The 22,834-nt window shown below is 35.1% G+C and overlaps 2 protein-coding genes across 9 annotated transcripts in view; one reads left to right on the top strand and one right to left on the bottom strand.

Annotated features, from left to right (window-relative positions):
• Positions 1-22,834, top strand: part of PAM (peptidylglycine alpha-amidating monooxygenase) — a 122,995-nt gene that overhangs the window by 99,120 nt on the left and 1,041 nt on the right. For 5 of the 8 annotated variants that reach the window (XM_054053637.1, XM_054053640.1, XM_054053641.1 and 2 more), the window contains 11 exons: positions 1,672-1,974; positions 7,003-7,132; positions 12,150-12,266; positions 12,776-12,848; positions 13,277-13,490; positions 14,106-14,306; positions 15,873-15,991; positions 16,953-17,052; positions 18,376-18,429; positions 20,729-20,932; positions 22,473-22,529. In XM_054053637.1, coding sequence (XP_053909612.1) covers positions 1,672-1,974; positions 7,003-7,132; positions 12,150-12,266; positions 12,776-12,848; positions 13,277-13,490; positions 14,106-14,306; positions 15,873-15,991; positions 16,953-17,052; positions 18,376-18,429; positions 20,729-20,932; positions 22,473-22,529 — 1,572 coding nt within the window. The remainder of the gene's footprint in view (positions 1-1,671; positions 1,975-7,002; positions 7,133-12,149; positions 12,267-12,775; positions 12,849-13,276; positions 13,491-14,105; positions 14,307-15,872; positions 15,992-16,952; positions 17,053-18,375; positions 18,430-20,728; positions 20,933-22,472; positions 22,530-22,834) is intronic. The other 3 variants (XM_054053643.1, XM_054053644.1, XM_054053645.1) reach the window with 3 other exon arrangements.
• GIN1 (gypsy retrotransposon integrase 1) overlaps positions 14,313-22,834 on the bottom strand; it is a 30,531-nt gene continuing 22,009 nt past the window's right edge. Inside the window, 1 exon segment of the mRNA XM_054053646.1 lies at positions 14,313-15,313. Within this exon segment, the coding sequence (XP_053909621.1) occupies positions 15,246-15,313 (68 nt within the window). The 3' untranslated portion in view covers positions 14,313-15,245.

A 22,834-nucleotide genomic window follows, 5' to 3' on the forward strand; every position in this document is an offset into this window, starting at 1 on the left:
CCTGATTAATGTAATTTCTCAGAATAAATATGGTTTTTATCCAAAACTTCTATTATAATCATACTTTTTGAATATTTCTATTTGTTCTGAATCAGTAGGTGGACTACTTTAATAACAGGATTATGAAGCATTCTAGCTTCATAATTGTATTTTAAGCAAGCAATTAATATTTTTTATGTAGCTTAACAGTTTTCTCTCTTATCTAGTCTGCTTTGTTCATTTCATTGAAATTGGCCCTGTTACTTCAGTAATTATTTTCAGACAGAAGATTTCATTTGGGATATTTCATTTCAAAAGGCAAAGAATGGAATCCTACAAAAAATTATTGAACTGTAGGACCGTTTCTAAACATGACAGAACTTCTTAGGGTCATTTCCAAAAGACGTTATTTCCTTTCTCCCAGGCTGCAGGTCACAGTTTCTGGTTCTGGATGGTTTTTTTTTAAGAAAGCTTCATTACTTATAGTTTTGCTTTTCTAAATAACGTCTTATATAACCTGTCATAAAATAAAACAATTCTTTAATTAAAAGTTAAAATGAAAAATGAAATGTAATGTAATGCACTTAAAATGAAATGTAAGTATACCTATTTGCTATAGATCTCGAAGCATATGGCATGCCTCTTTCCATTCAAATGGTGTAATTGCATTCAACAGAACTGGTAATAGTTTCAAGCAGCCTAGAGATTTCGTTAATAAATTCTAACAATTTGGGTGCTTACTGGTTAGCAGAGAATCCCCAGAGAGGAATATACTTGTCATCATGTTATCACTTTATTTAATTCTGCAAAAAGAATTGAACACTGACATCAAGATCTGTTTGGGTGGTTTGAGTATTTTGTGAAGAAAGTTGTGGTTCTGAAATTTGCATTCCTAATTTCAGTTGTTTGCTTTGAGGTATTGTTGTGGAATGCTTGTTACTGCCTAAGAAAGCTATAATGATAATAACGTTGCTAGCAAGCAGCTTGTGAAAATACTGGTTTCTGCTTTGCCAGATGATATTGTGACTAAGGGATGCTGCTTTTTGGAGGAAGAGAAAGGGTTGGACCCAGACCAAACAAATAAATGAAAATTTAATGGATCGCTCTGTTTTACTACTCTGTCTTCTTTCTACAGCATGCTTTATGGGATCTGTTTGCAAATATGAAAGTTTGTTTTCTTACAGCCCAAGCTTCTTATGTGATGACAGAATTCAAAGAAGTATATTTTGAAATGCATCATGACTGTCTGTTACTGTCTTTATAAGGGAATAAATTGATAAAACTATAGGATTTTATCTCTGTTTTATAAAGATAGAATTTTGCAGTAGCCTGGCAAATCCAGATAATTCCATTATAAATGCTGTTTCTGAAATTTGCACACCTTTCCCCTGCCCCCTTGTTCCCAAGAACATCTGTGCAGAGGTGATGATTTTTTTGGTGCCAGAGTGTCAGGTAAAAGTGGACATTTATATATAAATTAAAGTTGATAACGATTTGACATTTATCTTTACATACCAGAGGCTTGGCTCATTCAGTTCCTGAGGCTGAAACAGTTTCCTTGTATACCACTTTTGGCAATTGACTGAATAACTTTGTTACGTTATACTTTGCTTAAGCTTTCTAAAACAACACAATCTATTATAATTGGGTCTTTTCCCTCCTTTCCTCTTATCTTTTCTCTTTTCTGTACAGGTGATTTCTATTCACTCCTTTCCAGGCTGCTAGGAGAAGGGGAAGACGTGCATGTGCATAAGCATAACCCTACAGAAAAGGCAGAATCAGATCTTTTAGCTGAGATTGCTAATGTAGTCCAAAAGAAGGATCTTGACAGAGGGATCACGTATTATGATGAGAGGGACAATACTATTCTTGTCAGAGACAGAATTCACAAATTTCACAGACTAGAGTCTACTTTGAGGCCACCAGAAAGCAGACATTTCTCTTTACAGCAGCCTAAACATGGTGAGGGAAGCTGGGAAAAAGAACATACAGGAGGTGGGTTAGGGGTTAATTTTATACAGTAAAATGTATTTTAAGAGCTGTGATCCACATTAGCAAAATCTGAAGGGAATACCAGTTGCTGCTTGGAAGTATTTTATGTGACAATTTTCCTAATTACGGAAATCTTCTCCCTCAATATTTGAAATATTTCAGTGAGGTTTTTCCCTCCTCCATGAGTAAAGAAAGAATGTTTACCAATGGCACAATATGAGAGTTTTTTTAAACATAGGGTATTTTTTCTACTTTGAAGGTTATTACTTAATGATTTGATGTCAATTATGCTAAAACAAAGTTAACATAGGATATAGTAGTCATGGGAAGTGAAGAATTTTCTTAACACAAGTAACTACTATAAAATGGTCACTGGGGTAAACATTTTGAGTTTTCTGATCAGCCTGTTTTGTCAGTTAAAAAATATTGTAAAATCTATTGCTGTAATTCTGTCAGATGTTTTTTCTTTCAGAAGGGGTTACAGTTAATCCTGAAAAATTCTTTTGAAGTGAAATTTTCTGCATATTTATTTCAAATTGGACTTGGCTATCCAAATATATGGACAGGCTGTTTTATTTTACTAAGTTTATAGTCCGTTCCCTTCAGGTTTCTATGACAGCCGAAACCAAGGAAGTAATGTGTTTGTTTTACTTGCATTTTGGTCTCTGTGGTATGGTTGTGCTTAGTCTTATACTTGCTAATGTGGAAAGCCAGATAACACAGCATGCGACAAATATCTCATAAAAGAAACTGGTATGCATGCATGCAAGTCATCTGTATGCGTAAACTGTAGCAGCACATGCTTGCTTTTATGTTGCAATCAGCTATCCTGATGTTTCCAAGTAGCGTTGTGAGCAAATATACGTCGTTCAACATCCATCTGACTTTTATTTCAGTTCAAAATGTTAACACATATTGTCTCCGCTTATATGAGATACTCTTACAATATTTAAATTTGGCAAAATTCTGGGCTTGTATTTAACAGAAAACTTTCCAGTATTTTGTTGGATGAGGACTTTCCAATGCTATGTTATACTACTCAGCAAAGTGAGAGCCTGTCAAGTTATTGGCGTAAGCATAAAATTCAGGTGGGATGTTAACATGTGCCTGACAAATGAAAACCATAAATCCATAAGCAACACTGGAATTAAATGCTTGACTGAGTAGAGTGTAGTGTTTCTGCAAAGCAAGTTTTTTCTGTTCAGACCAATAGCATTTGGTGTAAAGGGGGAAAAAAAGACTTTTCCTTTCTGTTCTAACTGATCCAGAGGAAGGAGTGTCAAGTGAACTGAATAAATGGCTTAGCTGGCACACCATATGGCATGAATTCTAACTTCAGAAAGCATTTTCTCAGCTACTTTAGTACCTATGTATTCATTTTGGGAAAAATTATTGGTAGAGGACCAGTTAATAAATGCGCTTTGAAATGATGCAGTTTTGAGTTACAGCGAAAGGAAAACCTGAATATCTTAATTAGCTTTGATCTTAATTTTTTTTCGTATTTGTGACACTGTTAAATACAGAAATTCTGAAATGCAGAAGCTTTTAGCAGCATCTTTTGGCAAAACAACTTTTATAAATAAAATCTTAAAGTACATGTTTAGTTTCTAGTTTGTGTAGTATTTCTGTATTAGAATAACAGAACCTTCCGTTACAGAGTTCTCCTCTTCAGAAGAAGTGAGACATAATGTGTTTTAACTTGTCTTGATTTAATTAAAAAATTGGTACCGTTCATCTGTACTGTTGAATTTTAAAATATCTCAGAGTTTCTTAGGACAAAACTCTGGTTGCTGTTAAATTAATTTCATTTAACTGTTTAAAAATTACTGGAATTAAGATAATATTTTCAATCTTGCAAATATTCCAGTTTTAACGTGTAACTGACCTGAAATAGCAGGTGACCAATATCTTAAGTAGTGCTGTTATATTTTATAAATTTATCCTGCTGCTCTTCTGCACTTTTATCATCTTATTGCCCTGAGACTGGTGACTGTTATCAATCAGTCAGGTTTTTCAACTCTGCTACAAGTACAATTATACCTTCTAATTAAGAAAAACAGTGTAATTTTCTGCTTTTAAAACTCCTTTTTGCAGTGCTTATGTCAGTCGAGGTTTAAGTGACTCTGGTAGCAGGAAGTAAATGCAACACGACTAAAATTTTTAACATTGAAAGTTAGCAAGAGAATCAAGAGTTGTCTGGACAGCAAGTTACAGTTTAGCAAATAAATAAGGCTTTATTCTTTCACTTGCTTAGAGGCTGATTTTCTTGTTCTAAATGTATGTAATTCTTTTTAGTTTTATCATGAAAGGAATTAGTGTAACCCGCAAGGTAAGAGGTCTGGTTCTTAGTTTAGGAATCTCACTTACAAAAAAGTGATACTGATGATTATATATTTTTTGGGAAGGTAATTGTAAGGTATCCCTAATGGGGAAAAATAATTTTCTTTGGTTTCACCTGTAACTGTTCCATAGAACATTTAGTTTTGTATGGAACTAATAATCAGTATTAGATAATTGAAGTTGAAATCTAGTAAGTTTTTGTGAAAAGCAGGTTGCTTTAAGATAAACATGTATCAAAGGACTTGCAGTGTGAGACTTTCAGAGGGAAAGAAAAGATAACGATAATAAGCCAATTTTGGAAAAGTGAGAGACAATCTAAATGTTGTGTAGGGGCTGTAGTTCTTGTATTTAGACTGTGTTTCACGGTACATTCACTTTATTGTTTTGATATATCAGAAACCTTTTAGTCCATTACATGCAAGTATAAACATTTTGTATTTCATACTACATGGCTTTTGAGAAACTGAATTTTACAAAGGCCAAAATTTAGGCTTTCTGTGTTCAGCATTTTAATTTTTCTAGCCTTTTTTGAAAAGACTAAGAGGCCAAGGGGCACTGCAACATTAAATGTGCGAGTTAACTTAGACTGATATGGGATAAGCAAGTGAGGAAGCAGACACTGGATTTCCAATCTTTTATTCCTTTCAAAATGCTAATGTCTGTGATTATACCTGGTGCTGCACTTGCGGTTGCCAACTGAACTGTACAGGAGTAAGAATATGTATAATTTTTTTCTTAATGGCTTGAAACTTTTATTCAGCTAAAATTGCCACACAGTAGAATTTCCTGGTTTACTAGTCTTGTATTTGCTGCAGTTACTAAGTGCCTTAGATTTTCCTTAGATCTGTATTAGCTTAGAGCTTCTCTGTTACCTACTCTAGCTATGGTATAAAAGTAAAAGGTAAAATAGTTCCTAGCCTGTAGTAGGTTTTCAGCACTGGTTTTATCTTTCTGCTCTGACGATGGTAGAAAATTATTTTCTCTCTATCCCATCCTTCCAAGTGAAATGGGAGGGGCGGGTGTGCTTATCAGAACAGCTAGGTTGCACAGGTCATCTGAAGATTCTGGGCATTTTTTCCCTTCTCATTTCTCCTTCCATTAGAAGATCTCTTCCAGCTGAACTCTCTCAGATTCCCTGGGTGCTGTGTGTTAAAGTCTGTGATCTACCTTCTTTCAAAACACTGATGCCCTGGCAGTTTGTGCATAGGTGTTTCATTTGGCTATATGGTACCTCAATAACTGGATTTTAGGAGCATAGAAACTTTGAGTTAAGTGAGTGTTGCAGAGTACAGCAATGATACTATCAAACACATTGAACACCAGTGAAATAGCTTTAGTTCCATTTAACTGCAAAGCAATTATGCTTTCTATTCAACTTCAGTTTAGCTATAGATACCTACATACGAAGTCTGCATGTTAGAAGTACCTGAATTATGCTGAATAAATTAATTTCAGAAGGAAATATTAATTTTATATTAAATATAATATTTTCTAACATGTAGAAGGCATGTTAGGTTTGTTTGTTTGTTTTTTTAATCAGAATTAGTGACATTTTTCTTGCCATTCCATTTTTTATTTTTGGGAATATTTTTTAATTGTTTCTTGATACTGCCAGAGCAGTAAACAGACCAACTTCTTCCAAAGAGCATTTAAGCAATCTGTTTATGAGATATTAATCCTTTTATACAATGCTCTGCAACTTTTTCAAATTTTGGGCTGTTTATGCCTTCAATTAGTGTTATGTCTATTTTTACATAAAACAGGTTGAAGTAAACGTCTTTTTACATTTTTAATTTTAACTTCTTTAAATTTAAACTACATTTGCATCCCTTAATTGAGGAGTTTTACAATTTAGGGCAAACGCAAGAAGTATCTTGACATTGTAGTGTTGTTTCACAGCACTTCCTGTGCTGTTGATTTAGTGTGAAAATCAGATTTGTGTTATAAAAAAACTATCTAATATGTATTCTTGCAGACAGCATGCAAGGCATAAAAAATGACGAATATTATACCCTTCTTCATCTCTCTCAGATTTACACATCTATTTCCTATTTGTGTATATAATATTTGTATTAGGATATGAACACTATTCAGCACTAATGCATATGCTGGCTGTAAGAAATATCACAGGCAGACTTCATGGAATTACTGTTTTATTTACTTCTCCTTTACGTTTTTCTTCCTTCTTCATATTTTTTTTTCTTAGTGTTAAAAGCTTTTTGGAAAAAAAAAGTCATGAATCAGCCACTCCTGATATGTAGTTGGTTTAGTGATTCATTGTCTTTGTTACACATGCTTTAATAGAACACTGGTATGTCAGTATTTAAATTTGCTTGCTGATTTTTGGGTATTAGTTGTATGTTTCTGTACTGCTTCAGTGTAGAAGGTACTCATACAGCTCTTAAAAGTTCTAGAGTCTGTGTATCTGTATCCATATATGATGGCGAAAAAAATGAAGTCAAAAGCAGTTTTAAAGTTTCTATCATCCTGTATGTAACAGGATACCAGTGCTTGTGCATGCTTTACTCTTAAAAAAATGTGCTTGGATTTAAATTGCAATGCATTAATGGAAGTACTGCATGCAAGAAAATGTTGCTGTAATTCCCAACAGCCTATAGCAAAAGCCAGTTAACCATGTAATTTGTAAATATGCTACACGAGTGTTTGTCTTCTGTTTGTTTCTTTGGTCAGATTTCCACATGGAAGAGGCCATGGAGTGGCCTGGGTTAGACCTGAAACTAGGTCAAGTTTCTGGTTTGGCTCTGGACCTTGAAAATAACCTGGTTATCTTCCACAGAGGTGATCATGTTTGGGATGAAAAGTAAGTAGATAATCTGCCAAATGGCATGTTAGGAGGTCAAATTGGTGTGTGGTATTTATATATCTTCTCAAGGAAAGACAAGACAGATAGCAATTTCTTTTCAATTTAAAATTCAGTTCTTCGCCTGAAAGTGCCTTCAGGAGACTCAGAATGGATGTAGTGACTGACAGTTTCAAGGTGATGAGTTTACTAGGTCTTTAGACAGTAAGACTGTGTCTCCACAGCAAAAGAACACAGTACGTTAAGTCCTTAAACTGTATAGCTGTGTTAGTATGATATTCATTGAGATTAATTATCCCCGCTTCTCTATGCTTTTTAGCAGTACTACTAGCTAGCCTGGGACCATGGTGGTTTGGTATGATATACTCTCTGCTGTGTATCCTCATTCTTTTTTGTCTTTATATCCACTGAACAAAATTTGATTGTTGCAGGGCATTCTGTCAAAACAGGCTTTGTTCTACTTATTTGAAAAAATTTACTGCATTTAGTGTCACTCAAACAATTAAGTCCAAACTATAATGGTCATTTTTCCAGGGTTTGTAAAGTAATATACTCAAAGATATATTATTTTAAGAATAGAACATTCCAAATAACTTATAGCGTCCTTATCTGTACAGTGCCCTTATGGTTTTTGAGCTTTAAGATAATGTATCTAACTGTTATAAATGGACACTTTAGGAAAAAATCCATTAAATTGTAACAACACTGGATGGAGATAGTATTAGCCTGTAACAGGATATTATGTAGTAGTCTTTAAAATGTGCTTTTTAAATCTTCTTTCTAAGCTTCTGTTCTCCATGTATATAATTATAAGGGTAAACAGTAGGGTTTTTTTCCACTCCTGATGAATTCATCTTAAGATAACACAGTTTCTGAAAATTAAAGGGGCTGTTTTTCTGAACCTCGTAATAACAAATTATGCTAAGAATAACGTTTTATGGAGGAAAATATTTTTTGTGTGTGTTTAGCTAAATAACATAATGCAGAATATAAGGCAATCATTTATGTCTCATGCTTTATATCAGTGATCTCTACAGCTCAAGTGTATACAAATATAGACTATGAAATTTGAAAGGATGACGCATGCTGCAACTTGTATTACTCAAGCTTGCAGTTGTATTAATTTCTTACTTCTGAAATATATATTCATGAGTGTCTGGCAGCTGAGGTATATCCACAGCCTAGAGCATCAACCATGCATCAACCATGTTGAGAGACAAATTAAACTTCAGGTTTCTGTGGTGTGAGTGTGGAAGATCAGAGCTGTGATCTGGAGTCTGGAAATCCATGTAGTTACCAGCTGTGCTGGGTGACACTACAGGTTCACTTAACTCAGCCTGGTCCCTCACAGGAGGCATTGTTCGTATTCTGAGTAGTTCTAGCCTGTGATTATCAGATTTCTCAGAAAAATCTTATATTTTGTATTAGTAGTGTTCATCTGGAGAATGAGAGGAGTGGCGGAGGGAACTGGGGTTGTTTAGCCTTGAGAAGAGGAGGCTGAGGAGAGAATTTATTGCTCTCTACAACTACCTGAAAGGAGGTTGTAGAAAGGAGGGTGCTGGTCTCTTCTCTCAAGTGACAGGGGACAGGACAAGGGGGAATGGCCTCAAGCTGCACCAGGGGAGGTTCAGACTGGATATCAGGAAAACTTTTTCACAGGAAGGGTCATTGGGCATTGGCAGAGGCTGCGCAGTGAGGTGGTTGAGTCACCATACCTGGAGGTATTTAAAAGGCAGGTAGACAGGATGCTCAGGGACATGGTTTAGTGTCAGATAGGAATGGTTGGACTTGATGATCCAAGAGGTCTTTTCCAGCCTGGTGATTCTATGATTCTACGATCTGTGCATCAGTCCTGTGTGGGATGTCGCCATCTTTGCTGTCAAGTGTGGATTGAAGTTGGAACAAAGTGAAGCTGCCTGGCCTTGTAAATATCATTAGAAGCACTTTCATGGCTTCTGCTGAAAAGGAAGGAGTATATGTGTTCTCATTTTTCAATAAATAAAAGGAATAAAAAGATGAATATTTGAAAGGGTTTTATCATGACTACTGAATGGGGAGGGATAAGTCATTATCAGACTTGTAAGTTAATGTTTGTAATTAGCTGCAATTACACAGCTTACCAAATCATAAAAGTGATGAATCAATCAAGCGTGGAAGCCGAGGGTTTATTTTATGTGTTTCAATACCTCACCAGCATAGTATTAGTATAGAAACAAATTAAACAAAAATTACCTGTACGGCTAGCCAATGCACAAATGTTTCCAATACATTATTAATATATGCCATGAAAGCTGGATTCTTGACCAGTTAAATATAGCTTGGTAAATGGCCTGTGCTGTTTTGTAAGGCAGCTTCAGTCTGCTTTAGAGCACAAAAGCAGTTATACAATGTCAAGTCCTATAATACAGTAGCAGCTTTTCAGTGGCTGTAGCATTCCTTTTGATTTAAAATAAAAAAATCCTCTTAAATAAGTCGAGTTCTTTTACCACATCATGTCCTCACTTTCAAAATGGTCTTTGCTATATGCAGTCTGTGCTGTTAAGAATGAAAAAATTAGAACTATTGATCTGGCTGAGCAACGTGTCAGTTGAAAATTATTTTGCATTTGTGATTAAAAATACATACTATTCATACAATTTATAAAAAACATAATATAAACTGCATTCCTTTTACTGCATTCTTAACAAACTAGGCAGGTTAATTTAGACTGAACACAGTACCACAATAGTGATAGATACTGATGAAGAGTATAGCTCAAGGCTGTGCCTTCCTGGGTCATGAGATCAAGTGGTCTAAGTTTCATATGTAACCTACTAGAAGGACATTAGCTTTAGCAGTACATTGTTTATGTTAGTGTGAAGTGGAAAAATAGAAGTGGAATTACATCGGGATTTGAAATCAGAAGTAGTGACATATGCAGCATTTTTTTAGCGTGCTTTGATGACAAACTGCAGAACCTATTAGAAAACCATCCTGCAGAACAGTATATCATATAATAGATGTTCAGTGTTTTTATTTGGTTGATTTTGATCTTGTTTCTTTTATGTCCTCATTCATCACCTGAAACCAAGGAGCATTGACTACTTGGGAAACTGGTTTCAGACCCTGGGAAGGAAAGAGCAACTGTGATTTTCTAGCATAGTACTCTTCCTCTTAGAAGAGGATATTTAACAGGGAGAAGATGTGTGGAAGATCATTCCCATAAACTCATTTCAGTGTTCAGTAAGATTCCTTAGCATAAAATACCATACAATCTCTGATGTACACTGAAAGCACTCAGTTCCCAGAAGAGCTGGGTAGTTGTTAGGCAGGGAATACATAGAAGTCTGGACAGCACTGTTACAAAAATAAACCCAAAAATCAGAATAAGGAAAGCCAATAATTTTTTTAAGTTGTCTAGCTAGTCACTTCTCCAGCGATATACTCCTGTTTTCTGAGGGTTATTTTCTGCAGTGTTTATCATCACTAAGATTCTTTTCTGTTATTAGCTGTGCTGATTAATAACATTATTTAGGACTGTCCAATGTTGGTTGTCCAGTTGTGGTCATCCTTACCTAGAGCAAGTCCTTAGAAGTATTAGGCTGTTTTTTAAATAAAACTGCTGAAAACCAAGAGAACTTGTTATGGAAGACTGCTGTCAGTAATGGTAAAGAAATAAACAACACCTGCTGAACCACAGTCAAACAAGCAGATCATGTCAAACAAGCCTGTATCAGTAGGCCATTGTGTGCCACTACCCTTTACCCTACATCTCTCTATAGCATCATGACAGAGCATTTAGGAAGACTCATAGAATTTTAGTAACTGTCATCTTTTGCGTAGCCGTGCACAGTGAAAAGGATTTGCTGATTTGTATCAGCGATTAGTCACAGATAGTTACCGTATGTAATGGCAGCATGTAAATATTTTTTTGTCATTTTCTGCTTTTCTGCGTTGAAAATGCTAGACATATAAATATTTAATGTTATGAAGAGGTGAGGCTGCTAGACTGTACAATGTGAAGTTTTAATAGCTTTATTCATAGCCTTCTCAGTGACTATGAAGTATATTCTTGTTTACCGAGTTGCATCAATCATAGCCGGATTTCTCTGGGGATTAACAAACAGATTTAAAAATACAAGGTGGAAGGGGCGGAGCATGTCTTGTATTCACATGTTTTTCATCCAAGTCAAATACCATTTTCTAACATTTGTACTGTATATACCTTCATCAAATCCTGGACTTATATTTTAACAGCATAGAGTAATAGCCAACTTCTCCACAAGGGCACAGACAATAATATTTTTTATCCTTTGTTAAGCATATGATAATTTTATGCAGAGTAAATGTCTTCTGGAAAGTTCATCTGCTTCTTGATGCCTGAAATAATGACATGTTTAAAATTGTTTATTAAAACATGTACCATGTACCCTGAAAATTGAGTGTAGAATTATGGGGTTAGGAAAAATACATATCATATTTTAGTCTCCTGCAAGCACACTCTGAAAGGGATAAGAGCATGAAGAGCTGAATCTTACAGTGGTAAATTTTGTATAAATACTTAATTATAAAATTGGGTTGGAATTTTTTTTTTTTAAAAAGACACTAGCATGCATACAGTGCCTTAAACAGCATGAGGTACACCTGTTAATACTGGTAATTATGTCTGCGTGATTAGCTATATTTTATTTAGGCTGTATTGCTTGATTTCCCATTTCTGATTTGCCACAGCAAAAAAAAAAAAAAAAAAAAGAAAAAAACGAAGAAATTTTTTTCTTGCTTTAGGATTGTCTTAATTGTTGCTGTGTTGATTTAGAACACCTTTAGTTTGAAAGTCATAACCTCAGTAGGAAATGCAGACATCCAGCGCTGTAACTCTTACAATCACGCAGGAACATAATAAGGTTTACTTAAGGAAAAAACGAAACCAGTAAGCCCACACCGTAATTAAGTTACAAAACTCACTTTATATTGCCTGTGTATTGTTCTTCAGTGGAATCTTCTAATGCTGACTTTCTGTTCCACTCTTTCTGTTTAGTTCTTTTGACAGCAAATTTGTTTATCAGCAAAGAGGACTTGGACCAATTGAACAGAGCACAATTCTTGTCCTGAATCCAAGTAATGCAAAATTGCTTCATTCCATGGGCAGAAGTCTGTAAGTTATTTTTGCTTTTATTAATAGAAATAACATTTTTGCATATTTTACTCCCCAAAGCCCCCAAACTCATATTCATGTGGTTTGTATTACATTGTGTGATTGTAGCCTCTGAGCTTAAATTAATAAATAAATAAAAATTACAAGATCAACAACAAATAAAAACAATTTGCTATCTTTACCGCCTCTGCCTTCTAGCAATTCATACAGTTTCATTTGCTGGACAGATTAACAGAAATGCAGAGCTTATGGCTGTTGTGTATTGTCCTTAAAGATACCAAATATAAGCCTGAGTGTGATACCAGGGAACTGTATTTCAGAGCTGAGACACTACTGTCAAGAAAATCCTATCTTTTCTTATAGATAAAGCTATCTTTTTCATAACATAGTACACGTAATTAGTATGTACAGCATTTGTTAATCTGTAGATAAAAAGTGAAACATTCACATCTACATCATTCTTCTTGAAAGGTGTTTTTAACTTGTGCCTTCAACATTTATGCTTACAGATTTTATTTACCACATGGTTTGAGTATAGATAAAAATGGTTACTACTGGGTCACTGATGTAGCTCTCCATCAGGTATGTTTTTCCCTACAGAAATTGATTCTTGTGGCCTTCATGGAATATAGTTGTGTTGAGTAATTTGCAACATGGATATAGTATTCAGAAATAAAAGCATCTGGTTTAAAACAATGATTCTTTTGAAAAAGAATAGATTCTTTTGCTGTGTCTTAGGTTATCAGTTCTCTCATGTACTTAAGCCCATAATGTGTAACAAACTTGTTTGTTGTAATCACAGGAAATTTATATTTCATGCAGAAATTTCCTAGAATCAGTGCTATTGAAAGACACGTAATAGATGTCATAGTCAATATATTAAGGCTCTGTTTGGAGTGTATATTTATTTTACACGTAGTAATAGATATTTTTCCATCGGCAGTCATCCCTCTTATATTTCACTTTCCATAACTGAAATCTCTTCTCTTTTCCAATTGAATAAAAACAAGGTTTTCAAACTAGGAGCAGATGTCAAAGAACCATTACTGGTCTTAGGAATGGCTTTGCAACCAGGCAGTGACAAAAATCATTTCTGTCAACCAACTGATGTGGCTGTGGATCCAATCACTGGCAGTATTTATGTCTCTGATGGCTACTGTAACAGTCGAGTCATTCAGTTCTCTCCAAGTGGATTGTACATGATGCAGTGGGGAGAAGGTACAGGTCAGAGCTCTTGGTACTTTACCCTTACTGCTTTTTTCATGAACTCATCATGAACCATGGGATTGTTGATATTGTTACTACTGTAATTTATAAATTTCTATTACCAAAATACCTTCCAGGCCCTAGCAGAAGTTCAGCCTTGTCATTGCATTCCACTTTTCTCTCTTCTATTTGTACAGCTACTTGTAGAAGTTATATATTCACTAAAAATTGTAAAAAAGGGATTTTGTTAGCATGCTTTCAGTACAGGTATTGACATATCAAGAAAAGATTCTGATGCAAAAACATTTTTTTCTTAAACATTTGATCAAGTAGTATAAACCTTTACCATTTTTACAAAATTTATGCCATGATTCTATCTGTTTTAAGTTTGGTGAGTAATTACACTTCTGCCTAGCTCAGTTTTATATTCATAAATTCATGAATTCAGGATTTACAAAGACAACACAAAAGACTAGCACAGTTTACCTAGCTAAATGAGTAAAACTTGCGAGCTAGCAAGCTGACTTTATTATTTTCCCAACGCTGTAGTGTTATGTGACATACTGCTGTTTGTAAGCAAAAGGTGGTTTCGGTGTGTAGTTTTAACACAAACCTGAATATTTTGTGTTGCAGAGACGTCTTTAGGCAGAGCCAGACCTGGACAGTTTCGTATCCCTCACAGCTTAGCCCTAATCCCTGACTTCAGTGAGCTATGCGTTGCAGACAGGGAAAATGGTCGAATTCAGTGCTTTGGGTTAGAGACTGGGGAGTTCATAAGAGAAATCAAGCACAAATCATTTGGAAGAGAGTTGTTTGCAGTTTCATATGTGCCAGGTAATCTTTTTGCCTGTTTTTTCTATTTCAAGTAGTTTTCTATGCTACTGTGTCACAGGACAGTGTTATTTCATGAAGAGTGCTATTAGGTTATCTTAGGCCAGATGCAGAGTTGATGTAATGGAAAATTTTAGAACTATCCTGTTTTCCTGTTTGCAGGATGAGGGAAGCTTGCGTATAATCTCTGCTTCTGAGAAATGACTGATTAGACTCCCTAAATGCAATGTCAACAAGTAGATGATTTGCTTCCTAGTGATAGCACTGTCAGTGGTTCGTTAATAATAATGTTTTAAAATATTCACTTCAAGCTGCATTGAAGAAAACGAGATAAAGAGCTCCCAGTCTACAAAGTTTTGGGTTTCATAAAACAACAACAACAAAAAAAAATATGAAAGCATACAGTTTTAAAAATTGCTGTGTTGGGTTTTGAGATTAGATTTCTAATACCAACCAGTACTGAAGGTAATGTAAATGTTAAGAAATGTACAAGCAGTGTCAAGCTTCTGACGCTGTAGTTCCTACCAAATTTAATATTGAGGTTATCTCTCTTATATCTGCCAAGAACATAGGAAATGCTGTAATGGATGACGTACTTGATACCTATAGCCGAGTGGTCTGTGTCTGACAGTTTTTTCTTGTTAGGAGGTGAGGCACAATTTGCCCTTTGAGAAGCCATAGTAAGTTGTTTCAAACAGGCTACATTTCTTATTCTTCAATATGGATTTTACCATGTTACTGGGCACAGAAGCCAGAGGTGTTGAATTGTGATTCCCAGGCTCCCTTTGAGCCCGTCTTGTAGATGGACATTATTTTTTCAGTCTGCTAGTCTTCTGGAGGAGTGGCTGTTAGCAGTGCTAGGTTACCAGCTTGCCCTGAGATCTGCAATTTCACATTTGAGTTCCTTCTGAACTTGAGTGAATACCATGCAGCCCTGGTGTATTAACCTTCAACTTGTCTGACCTTTTGTATATCTTCTTCCAGTTGAGCTGGCTCTGCTGACCTCTTTGCTACAAAAAAAAAAAAAAAGTGGAGTGTTAGAACGTCCACAACGTATTCAGCAGAAAAACACTAACAAAAACTGAGCTGCTCTGCCACAGATCCCTCCTCCCTGTGTCCTCCTTTCATACTTTCTCCATTTGTGGTCATAGAGTCATAGAATAGTTTGAGTTGGAATGGACCTTAAAGATTGTCTAGTTCCCACCATAAAGATCATGTAGTGGTCCCACTGATTCCCTAGCATACTATCTGCTTTTGATGCATTTAAAGAAATTTCCATTATCAGATTAAGCAGAGCATTCTTCAGACTTTTTTTTATCCTTTCACCTTCTTTTTATGTTTAATCAATCAATAAAATATTGCCTTCCTTGTTGTTCTCATTTCAACAAAGTGTGCATCGCTTAACTGTCACCTGTTACACCTTACTACTCTTTTATGATTCAGTTTCCCATTAAGATACTTTTCTGTTTGCCTTTATCTCAGCAGCCTTTTTTCATCTATACTAGTACAATTTATCTTTCTGTAGTTTGTGATGTGTGAATTGTTAAAGCAAATCTGTTGTTATTGCAGGTGGTCTCCTCTTCGCAATTAATGGAATGCCTTATCCTGGAGAGGCAGAACCAGTGCAAGGATTTGTAATGAACTTCTCTACTGGAGAAATAATTGATACTTTCATTCCACTTAGAAAGGTGGAGTACTGCATAGAGTGCCTGGTGCCTTTAGTTATATGAGAATGTTGGTAACATCCTACTTCTCCAACTGTCGTAAGACTATAACAGGAAATAAGATGTTTTATAATGTAAGGTATTCAAAAGGAATTCTTCATAATATTAACTTAATGAAGACACTGGCATTTGGGGTCATAGTTTCTGCATGTGGTACACTTTTGAAAATTACACTACCCTGAAGGTGATTCCTACAGATCAAATCTTCAGTCAGGATAAACCTACTCTGTTGCTGGCATCTGATTCTTGAAAGCTCATTTAAGAGAACAATGAATGACTTGAAATTTTCATATATTTAGATATTAGTAATACTTCAAAAATCAGAAATTTATTTCCTAAGCAGAAATAAAATTCGACTGTATGGTTATATCTCTTTTTTACAGAAGATTAGTGTGGAAGTTAAAGCTAAATGTTGGTCATACAGTATTATACATAAAAATTATGTTTATTTTTTAAAAAAAGTTTCCATGTATTATCATAGACTAAAGAATTAATGTTAAGATTACATTTTCTTGGTAATATGTATGCTCTGTTATTTGCTGTCCAGTTTTAAATTATATTAGAAAGCATTATTTTTTTCTGAGTATTGCAAAAAGCTGTGTGGCATACAAACTCTGATAAAAATTAAATATGTGGTCTTGAAAACACATTTTTTAAATATCTATTTCACAGGATAAGATTGAATGCAAGAATATAAATATAACAATTACTTAGCATTAATACATCTAATAATCTCCAGTGTCATCCCTGGAGAAGACAGACATGCAATAGCAATGGTATTCCTTCACTCATGTTAGGCCTTCGCGCCAGCAACTGCTGCATTTTCCAGTCTAAGGTCTGAACATGACCAGTCTCAAGTAGGGTGAAGAAAGCCTTGTGAATGTGTAGACACCTAAGAGTAATCTGTGACTGCTTGTCTTCACAGAGCTTTGAGATGCCACATGATGTTGTTGCTTCAGAAGATAAAACAGTATTCGTTGGAGATGTTCATGCCAGAGCAGTGTGGAAGTTTGCATCCACAGAAAGTATGTTCATTTTGTCCTTAATGTTACAACTTCACATTTTGTATCTTCACATCAGTACTGCTTATCTAGTACCACTGGAAAAGAACCCTGTGGCTTAATGACAGTGATTTAAATACACTACAAGGTCTGCCTGCAGAAGCTGTGTGCTACCACTCAGTTTTCAATAAAAGAGCATTCTTCGGCATTATTGCAAGCTCTGTCAAAGAAGAGTCTTGAACGTATGGGTTCATTTGTCACAGAAGGAATCAAAATGCATTTGCCTCATGGTAGATATATCACTTGTCATGTCAACACCTTCTTAAACAAAAGCATGAGTCTTCAATGTTTCAGTAATTTTAATATATCATTTGTTGACAAGTCAGTTGCTTACTTTTAGGTTATGATATCGGAAACTCCCGGGGGCTAAAGAAAAAGCACAAGTCGATTTACAATTTATATTCATTTAATTGGGAGTATTCGTCATTAGAATATTAATCTAGTATAATTTGAAGTTCTGTTTCCATGAACTGGAAGAACTTCCCAGTTTTAAACTAGTAACCCCAAGCCAAGTAATCTGACTTCAGGGAGAGGGACCTGTTTAGTCAGACATCAATTTAGTAGGATTCAGAGAGAGATTAGGTATTTTGCAGGAATAAAAGTACAATGCACTGGTACATTATATTGGATTAAAAAATGCATGAGAGGGGAAAAGCCTCAGGCTTTAGTGTGTTAGTCAACCATTAAGAGCCTACTGTTATAAATGAACTTCTGAATAAGTCAGTTTTTCCATATTTGTCTGTTTATAATTCGTGAGTTTTCCTTTGGGACATCTGGTATCAGCTGCTGTTAATAACAGGAAACTGAACCAGATCAACTGTAATTCTGACTGAATATGGCTTTTTCTGCATATGGTAACCTGAAGAAGAATGCTTCAAGGCTTTTACTCAAAGAAACATGAGAACAAAAAATAATGAAATTATTAATCACTTCCATGTTAGATGAGGAAAGCCCTTGTATATAATTTTTAATCCATTGGGATTTTGATTATAATTAACAGTTTTATTTTTGTGGAAATTCCTGAACCTTTACATACCCACAAAATGTCTCTGTGGAATGATAGTTAATTACTCCAAACACCTTTCTTGAATCCAGGTCTCGGGTTTTTTTATGTTTTGTTTGGTTTTGTTTTTCCCCCATGGGCTTATGAGCTATTGAATGGTTTATATTGACTTTCCTTGGTGAATTTTAGATGCTGATGGGATTGTTTGAGAAAGCTAGCAGTAAAATGTAACTGAGTCTTTTTCTGAAATGTCAGTTGTTCTGAAGAATAATTTTGTTTTACAGAAATGGAACATCGGTCAGTTAAAAAGGCTGGTATTGAGGTCCAGGAAATAAAAGGTTAGTCTGATTCATTATGGAAAAGAACTAACCAATATTTTCGCCTAGATACCGATATTTTCACTGCTTCTGCCAAGTTAGAGGGGAAACTGCTGATTAGTTTTAGTGTTGTTTTATTTTTCACAATCACTTTATACAGTAAATATAGTTAGAATAGATGGCATAGGAAGCACTAGAAAGCAGCTTGTAACAGTATTATCTAGTAGGTGCTATTTTACAGCCAATCTAAATATTTTATTTCCAGTGATGATAAGTGCTTCACAGATGCTAAGATAAAAATTTAGCTAATGGATTAATTCTGTATCACCATCTAGTGTGGTCTGGATTGATACCTGTGTCAGCTTCATAGATGCAGGAGAAGCTCTGAAATATAACTGATAGATACTTTCCAGCACCCTTCGCCCTGCTCTGCAACCCTTAACCACCAAAAAAAGGGTTATTTGAAATGATAGTTTATCTTTCTGCAGTCTTTCAGCACACATCCTTGCCAGTCACACCATATGGCAAATATATATATTTTTCTATTTAGATCTATTTCCTTAGATTTACTGATTTCTTTTTTCAATTTATCTGCAGGAAAATGTTAAAAATTAAAAAAGTAAATAAAAATATATAGAAGCTTAATGTAGGGAAATAAAAACTACATGTAGAGAAGATTGAAAAGGGTAAAATAGCAATTCAGGAAGGTGAAAACTAGCATTAACTGTAATATTGTGTTATGTAGCTCTTCTGTGTTGAAAAAGAAAAGTTCGTTTCTGTTTCAGAAAAACAGTACCAGGGTATGGAGAGGCCTTTATAAAATGTTCAAGTGTTCCTAACTGTTTTTGTTAGGTTGAATTCAGAGTTTGTGTGGTTTGCTGTAGGCATGTATATGCAGACAAATACGAAAAGATCCCATCTGCCAATTACAAGCATTTTAAAAAAAGAAAATAAAGGAAGCCGACATCATAAAATAATTAAATCCCTATCATCAAAACCATTATCTTTCTGTTTTATTTCTGTTGGTACATCAGTCCTCCTGAAGTACTTAAAAGAGAAGTGTTGACTTTACAGCATGCCCAGTACAACAGATGTAGGTGTATAGTAATGCATGTCAGCTTTCTGTAGGAAGGTGCCATGCTAGCTGACACTTCTACTGTTACAGAGAAAAATGCAATAGTATCACAAAAGAACTTTTAGTAACAATCTCTGAAAATGCTTAGAGTTCGTAGATTGAAATTAACATCTTTCGACTCAACTTGAAGAAAAGAGATAGCAAATGATCTTTGTGTCATCCTCTGCTTAATAAATGGACACTTTATGACCTGCACTTCCACAGCCTCCTGATGACAGACTGTTACTACTGCTTGCACTGCTGTGAAGTGGAGTGTAGAGATTTGTAACTTTCCACAGAGATGGGCAAGATGGTAGAGGAAAATTGCACTTGGCTATAACTACTACTTGAACAGACAGCATGTTACCACTCTACCTTTGTTATCATTGTATTAGTGTTAAGTATAAACAGAAGCATTTACTATTCTTTTAGAATAGTACACCATTTTGAGTTTGATACAGGATCAAAGCAGAGTTGATTTAGAGTATTTCTGATGCAGCGACTTCTTAAGAGGTGCAGTAAAGTCACACTTCAAAATATAAAGCTAGATGGTTTTACTCATTGAAAGTTACCAAAAAACGTGATCTTTTATGCACATACAAAACAGCAGTAGAGAGTTTTATTGAAATTGGTTTTCTGCTGGTAAAAAATTAGTCAGGAATGATTGAATGCCATTTTCAAAAACTCTCCAGATTTACAGAGCCAAAGTTCTTTCACAGAATATAACAGTTTTGAAACTTCAACCTTTTGTTGCAGTTTACTGAAAAAAACTTTAAAGTTTTTCCTTTTTGCTTTATGGCAATACAACATGTACTGGATTTCTGGATTTCTTGTACAAGTGTTATTATCCAAAGGAGATATTTAATTGATATTACTTCACCCGTCTATTTGTAAAAATAGATCTTTTGGGGATTTTCTTGTATTTTAAGTGGTAGATACTTTTTAAGACAAAACTCTCCCTGGCAGCTCTCTCACCATTTGAGAAATGGGGAGAGCATCTTTGCTAGTGAGTAGTATCAATCAGACTCTCTCTGCCTTACGTTCAAGACAATATCAGCGAGAACGAAAAATTTCTCCATAAGTGTTTGTCTTTTGTTTTCCTGTTGCTCAATGCTTCAGTTATTCTGCCTTGTTCTTTTCTTATCACCTTGTTCTGTATTGCTTGATGCATATGGTTTATATATTGAAATTTTCTTCTTTTTAAAGAACCAGAAACAATTGTAGAAGCCAGATTGAAAAACAACCCAGAATCATCAGGCCCTCTAAAGAAGCAGGAAAAACAACATTTGGTCCGACAGGCCAGCACTGGAGTTTCCTTTGTTCTTATTACAATTCTTCTAATTATCCCTGTTGTTGTCCTGCTGGCAATTTTAATATTTATTCAGTGGAGGAAGACAACTGTCTGTGGAGGTAACCATGATTAACTCTAGAGAACGGGCTTTTACTATTCCAGTTCAAAATATCACTGAACATTGACAGGCAAGGGTATGAAGAGAGAGACTTACTGTCTCTTTACCCCTCTGAACAGTTACTGTGATGCTTCATACAAACTAAGAAGCAGAATGCACAGCAACTGCATCCCTCTATGCCTTTTATATTACATACCAAGCCACCTTCTTTTCAGGTCATATATCTAAGAACGTAGTAGGTGTCAAGCCAAAAATTGATATCTCAGAAATGACTAGAATATTCACATTATTGTCTAGAGTGAATAAATTATAATAGTCTGAGCGAAGTTTGATTTTCTCTTTGGGATCTTTAAATTGTTGAGAACAAAGGACTCTATATGTATTATAAAGGTATAAGCAAAATGCAAACAGATAACATTTATAAGAGATTATGTCTTATTGTTTAGTACTACCTTGTGCATTTTGAGAGTCAGAAATGCACCTCCATCTGTTGCTGTAAGAGCTTTAATTGGTACTTGCAGTCTGTTCTTAATTATTAGTATGTAATACTATTTTCGAGAAACTGGTAGACAGCAGTAGGAGTTTGATTATTATACCTGTTATTTTGTATGGTATGAATAGTTTTATCAAAATACTCTTATCGAGAGAAGAAAAGGTACATGAGATAGACAAGTTACTGTTTGTTCACTGGCTAGAACATACTGTAACAAAATAAGTAACTCAATGATCTAACTGCACAACTGGATTGAATGCATTTTATTTGCAGTTTTCATGTGCAGCATCTTGACTATTTATGTTCAAACATGTTTAGCATATCAAATGTGCAAACACTCTAGACTACTGGAGTACGATCGTTAGTGGATATGATTTATAAAAGCATCTTTGCATTCCATTTGGATTAAAGCAGTGCTTGAATTTACTGTATCAAAGAGAATGATACAGTTACATAGGTAAGGTTCTGGCTCAGATTTATGGAAACCAAGTGGTATATTGGAAAAAACAGTTTGATGGCATTTAATTTTTCTTCATGTGAAGGATGCAAAGAGTTACCAGGGAGAAGGATATAGTTCATAACAGGGGAGAGAAAGTTCCTCCAAAACATCTGAAGAAATTCACAGATCACTGTCTTCCAGAAAGCCAGTCTTCTCTGAAGGGAAACATTACCATTTCAAATGACAAGCTGTATCTTGCAGTGTTCTGGAGTGTAGTTGTGCACATTATAACTGACAAGTTTCTTGTACTTCCTGTGAGGTCTTCATACCAACATAAGTAGACATCTGAGGGAATGAAATTCTTAGGAATAACTTACATATAAATCTTCTTAGTGGCTGAATTGGCATAAATTGAAAATCTGTGGTATGATAATTTTGTCAGGAATTATAATTTCATCTTCATCAAGAAGCTGAAAAGTACCAGTTTTCCTTCTTAGAGCTGCTTATCAATTTATTGAATGTCTGTGCTTTGTATCAGAAAATACATACAATTATTTAATCATAGAATGACATTTCTAGCTTATTTTTGAAATCTACCTTATTTTTCAGCTGATGGGGAGCACAAACTTAATTCAAGTTCAGGCAGAATTTTAGGGAACCTGAGAGGTAAGTCTAAGTCTTTGGAGATCTTTCAAGAATGCAGTAACTGGAGTTTTTTCCTATAGTCACTTCTCTTTGAATAACAGTTCTGATAAAACTTCCTCAGAGGGAAGATTGGAGGCAAACCTCAGGTGTTTCGTGGAGATGTCTTTTATAATACTTTTCATCCGTCATTACCTATCTACTGGAGAGGATGTGTCACTATCAGTGAGAGAGCAGTATCTGTTATAACAAGTTATAAATGTTATTTATCTGCGGGTCTGGTGAATGAGAGCACTTTGAGACTAAGGACTGATAGGAACATAAGAAGC

Source organism: Cuculus canorus, chromosome Z, assembly GCF_017976375.1.
Source record: "Cuculus canorus isolate bCucCan1 chromosome Z, bCucCan1.pri, whole genome shotgun sequence".
Taxonomy (NCBI): domain Eukaryota; kingdom Metazoa; phylum Chordata; class Aves; order Cuculiformes; family Cuculidae; genus Cuculus; species Cuculus canorus.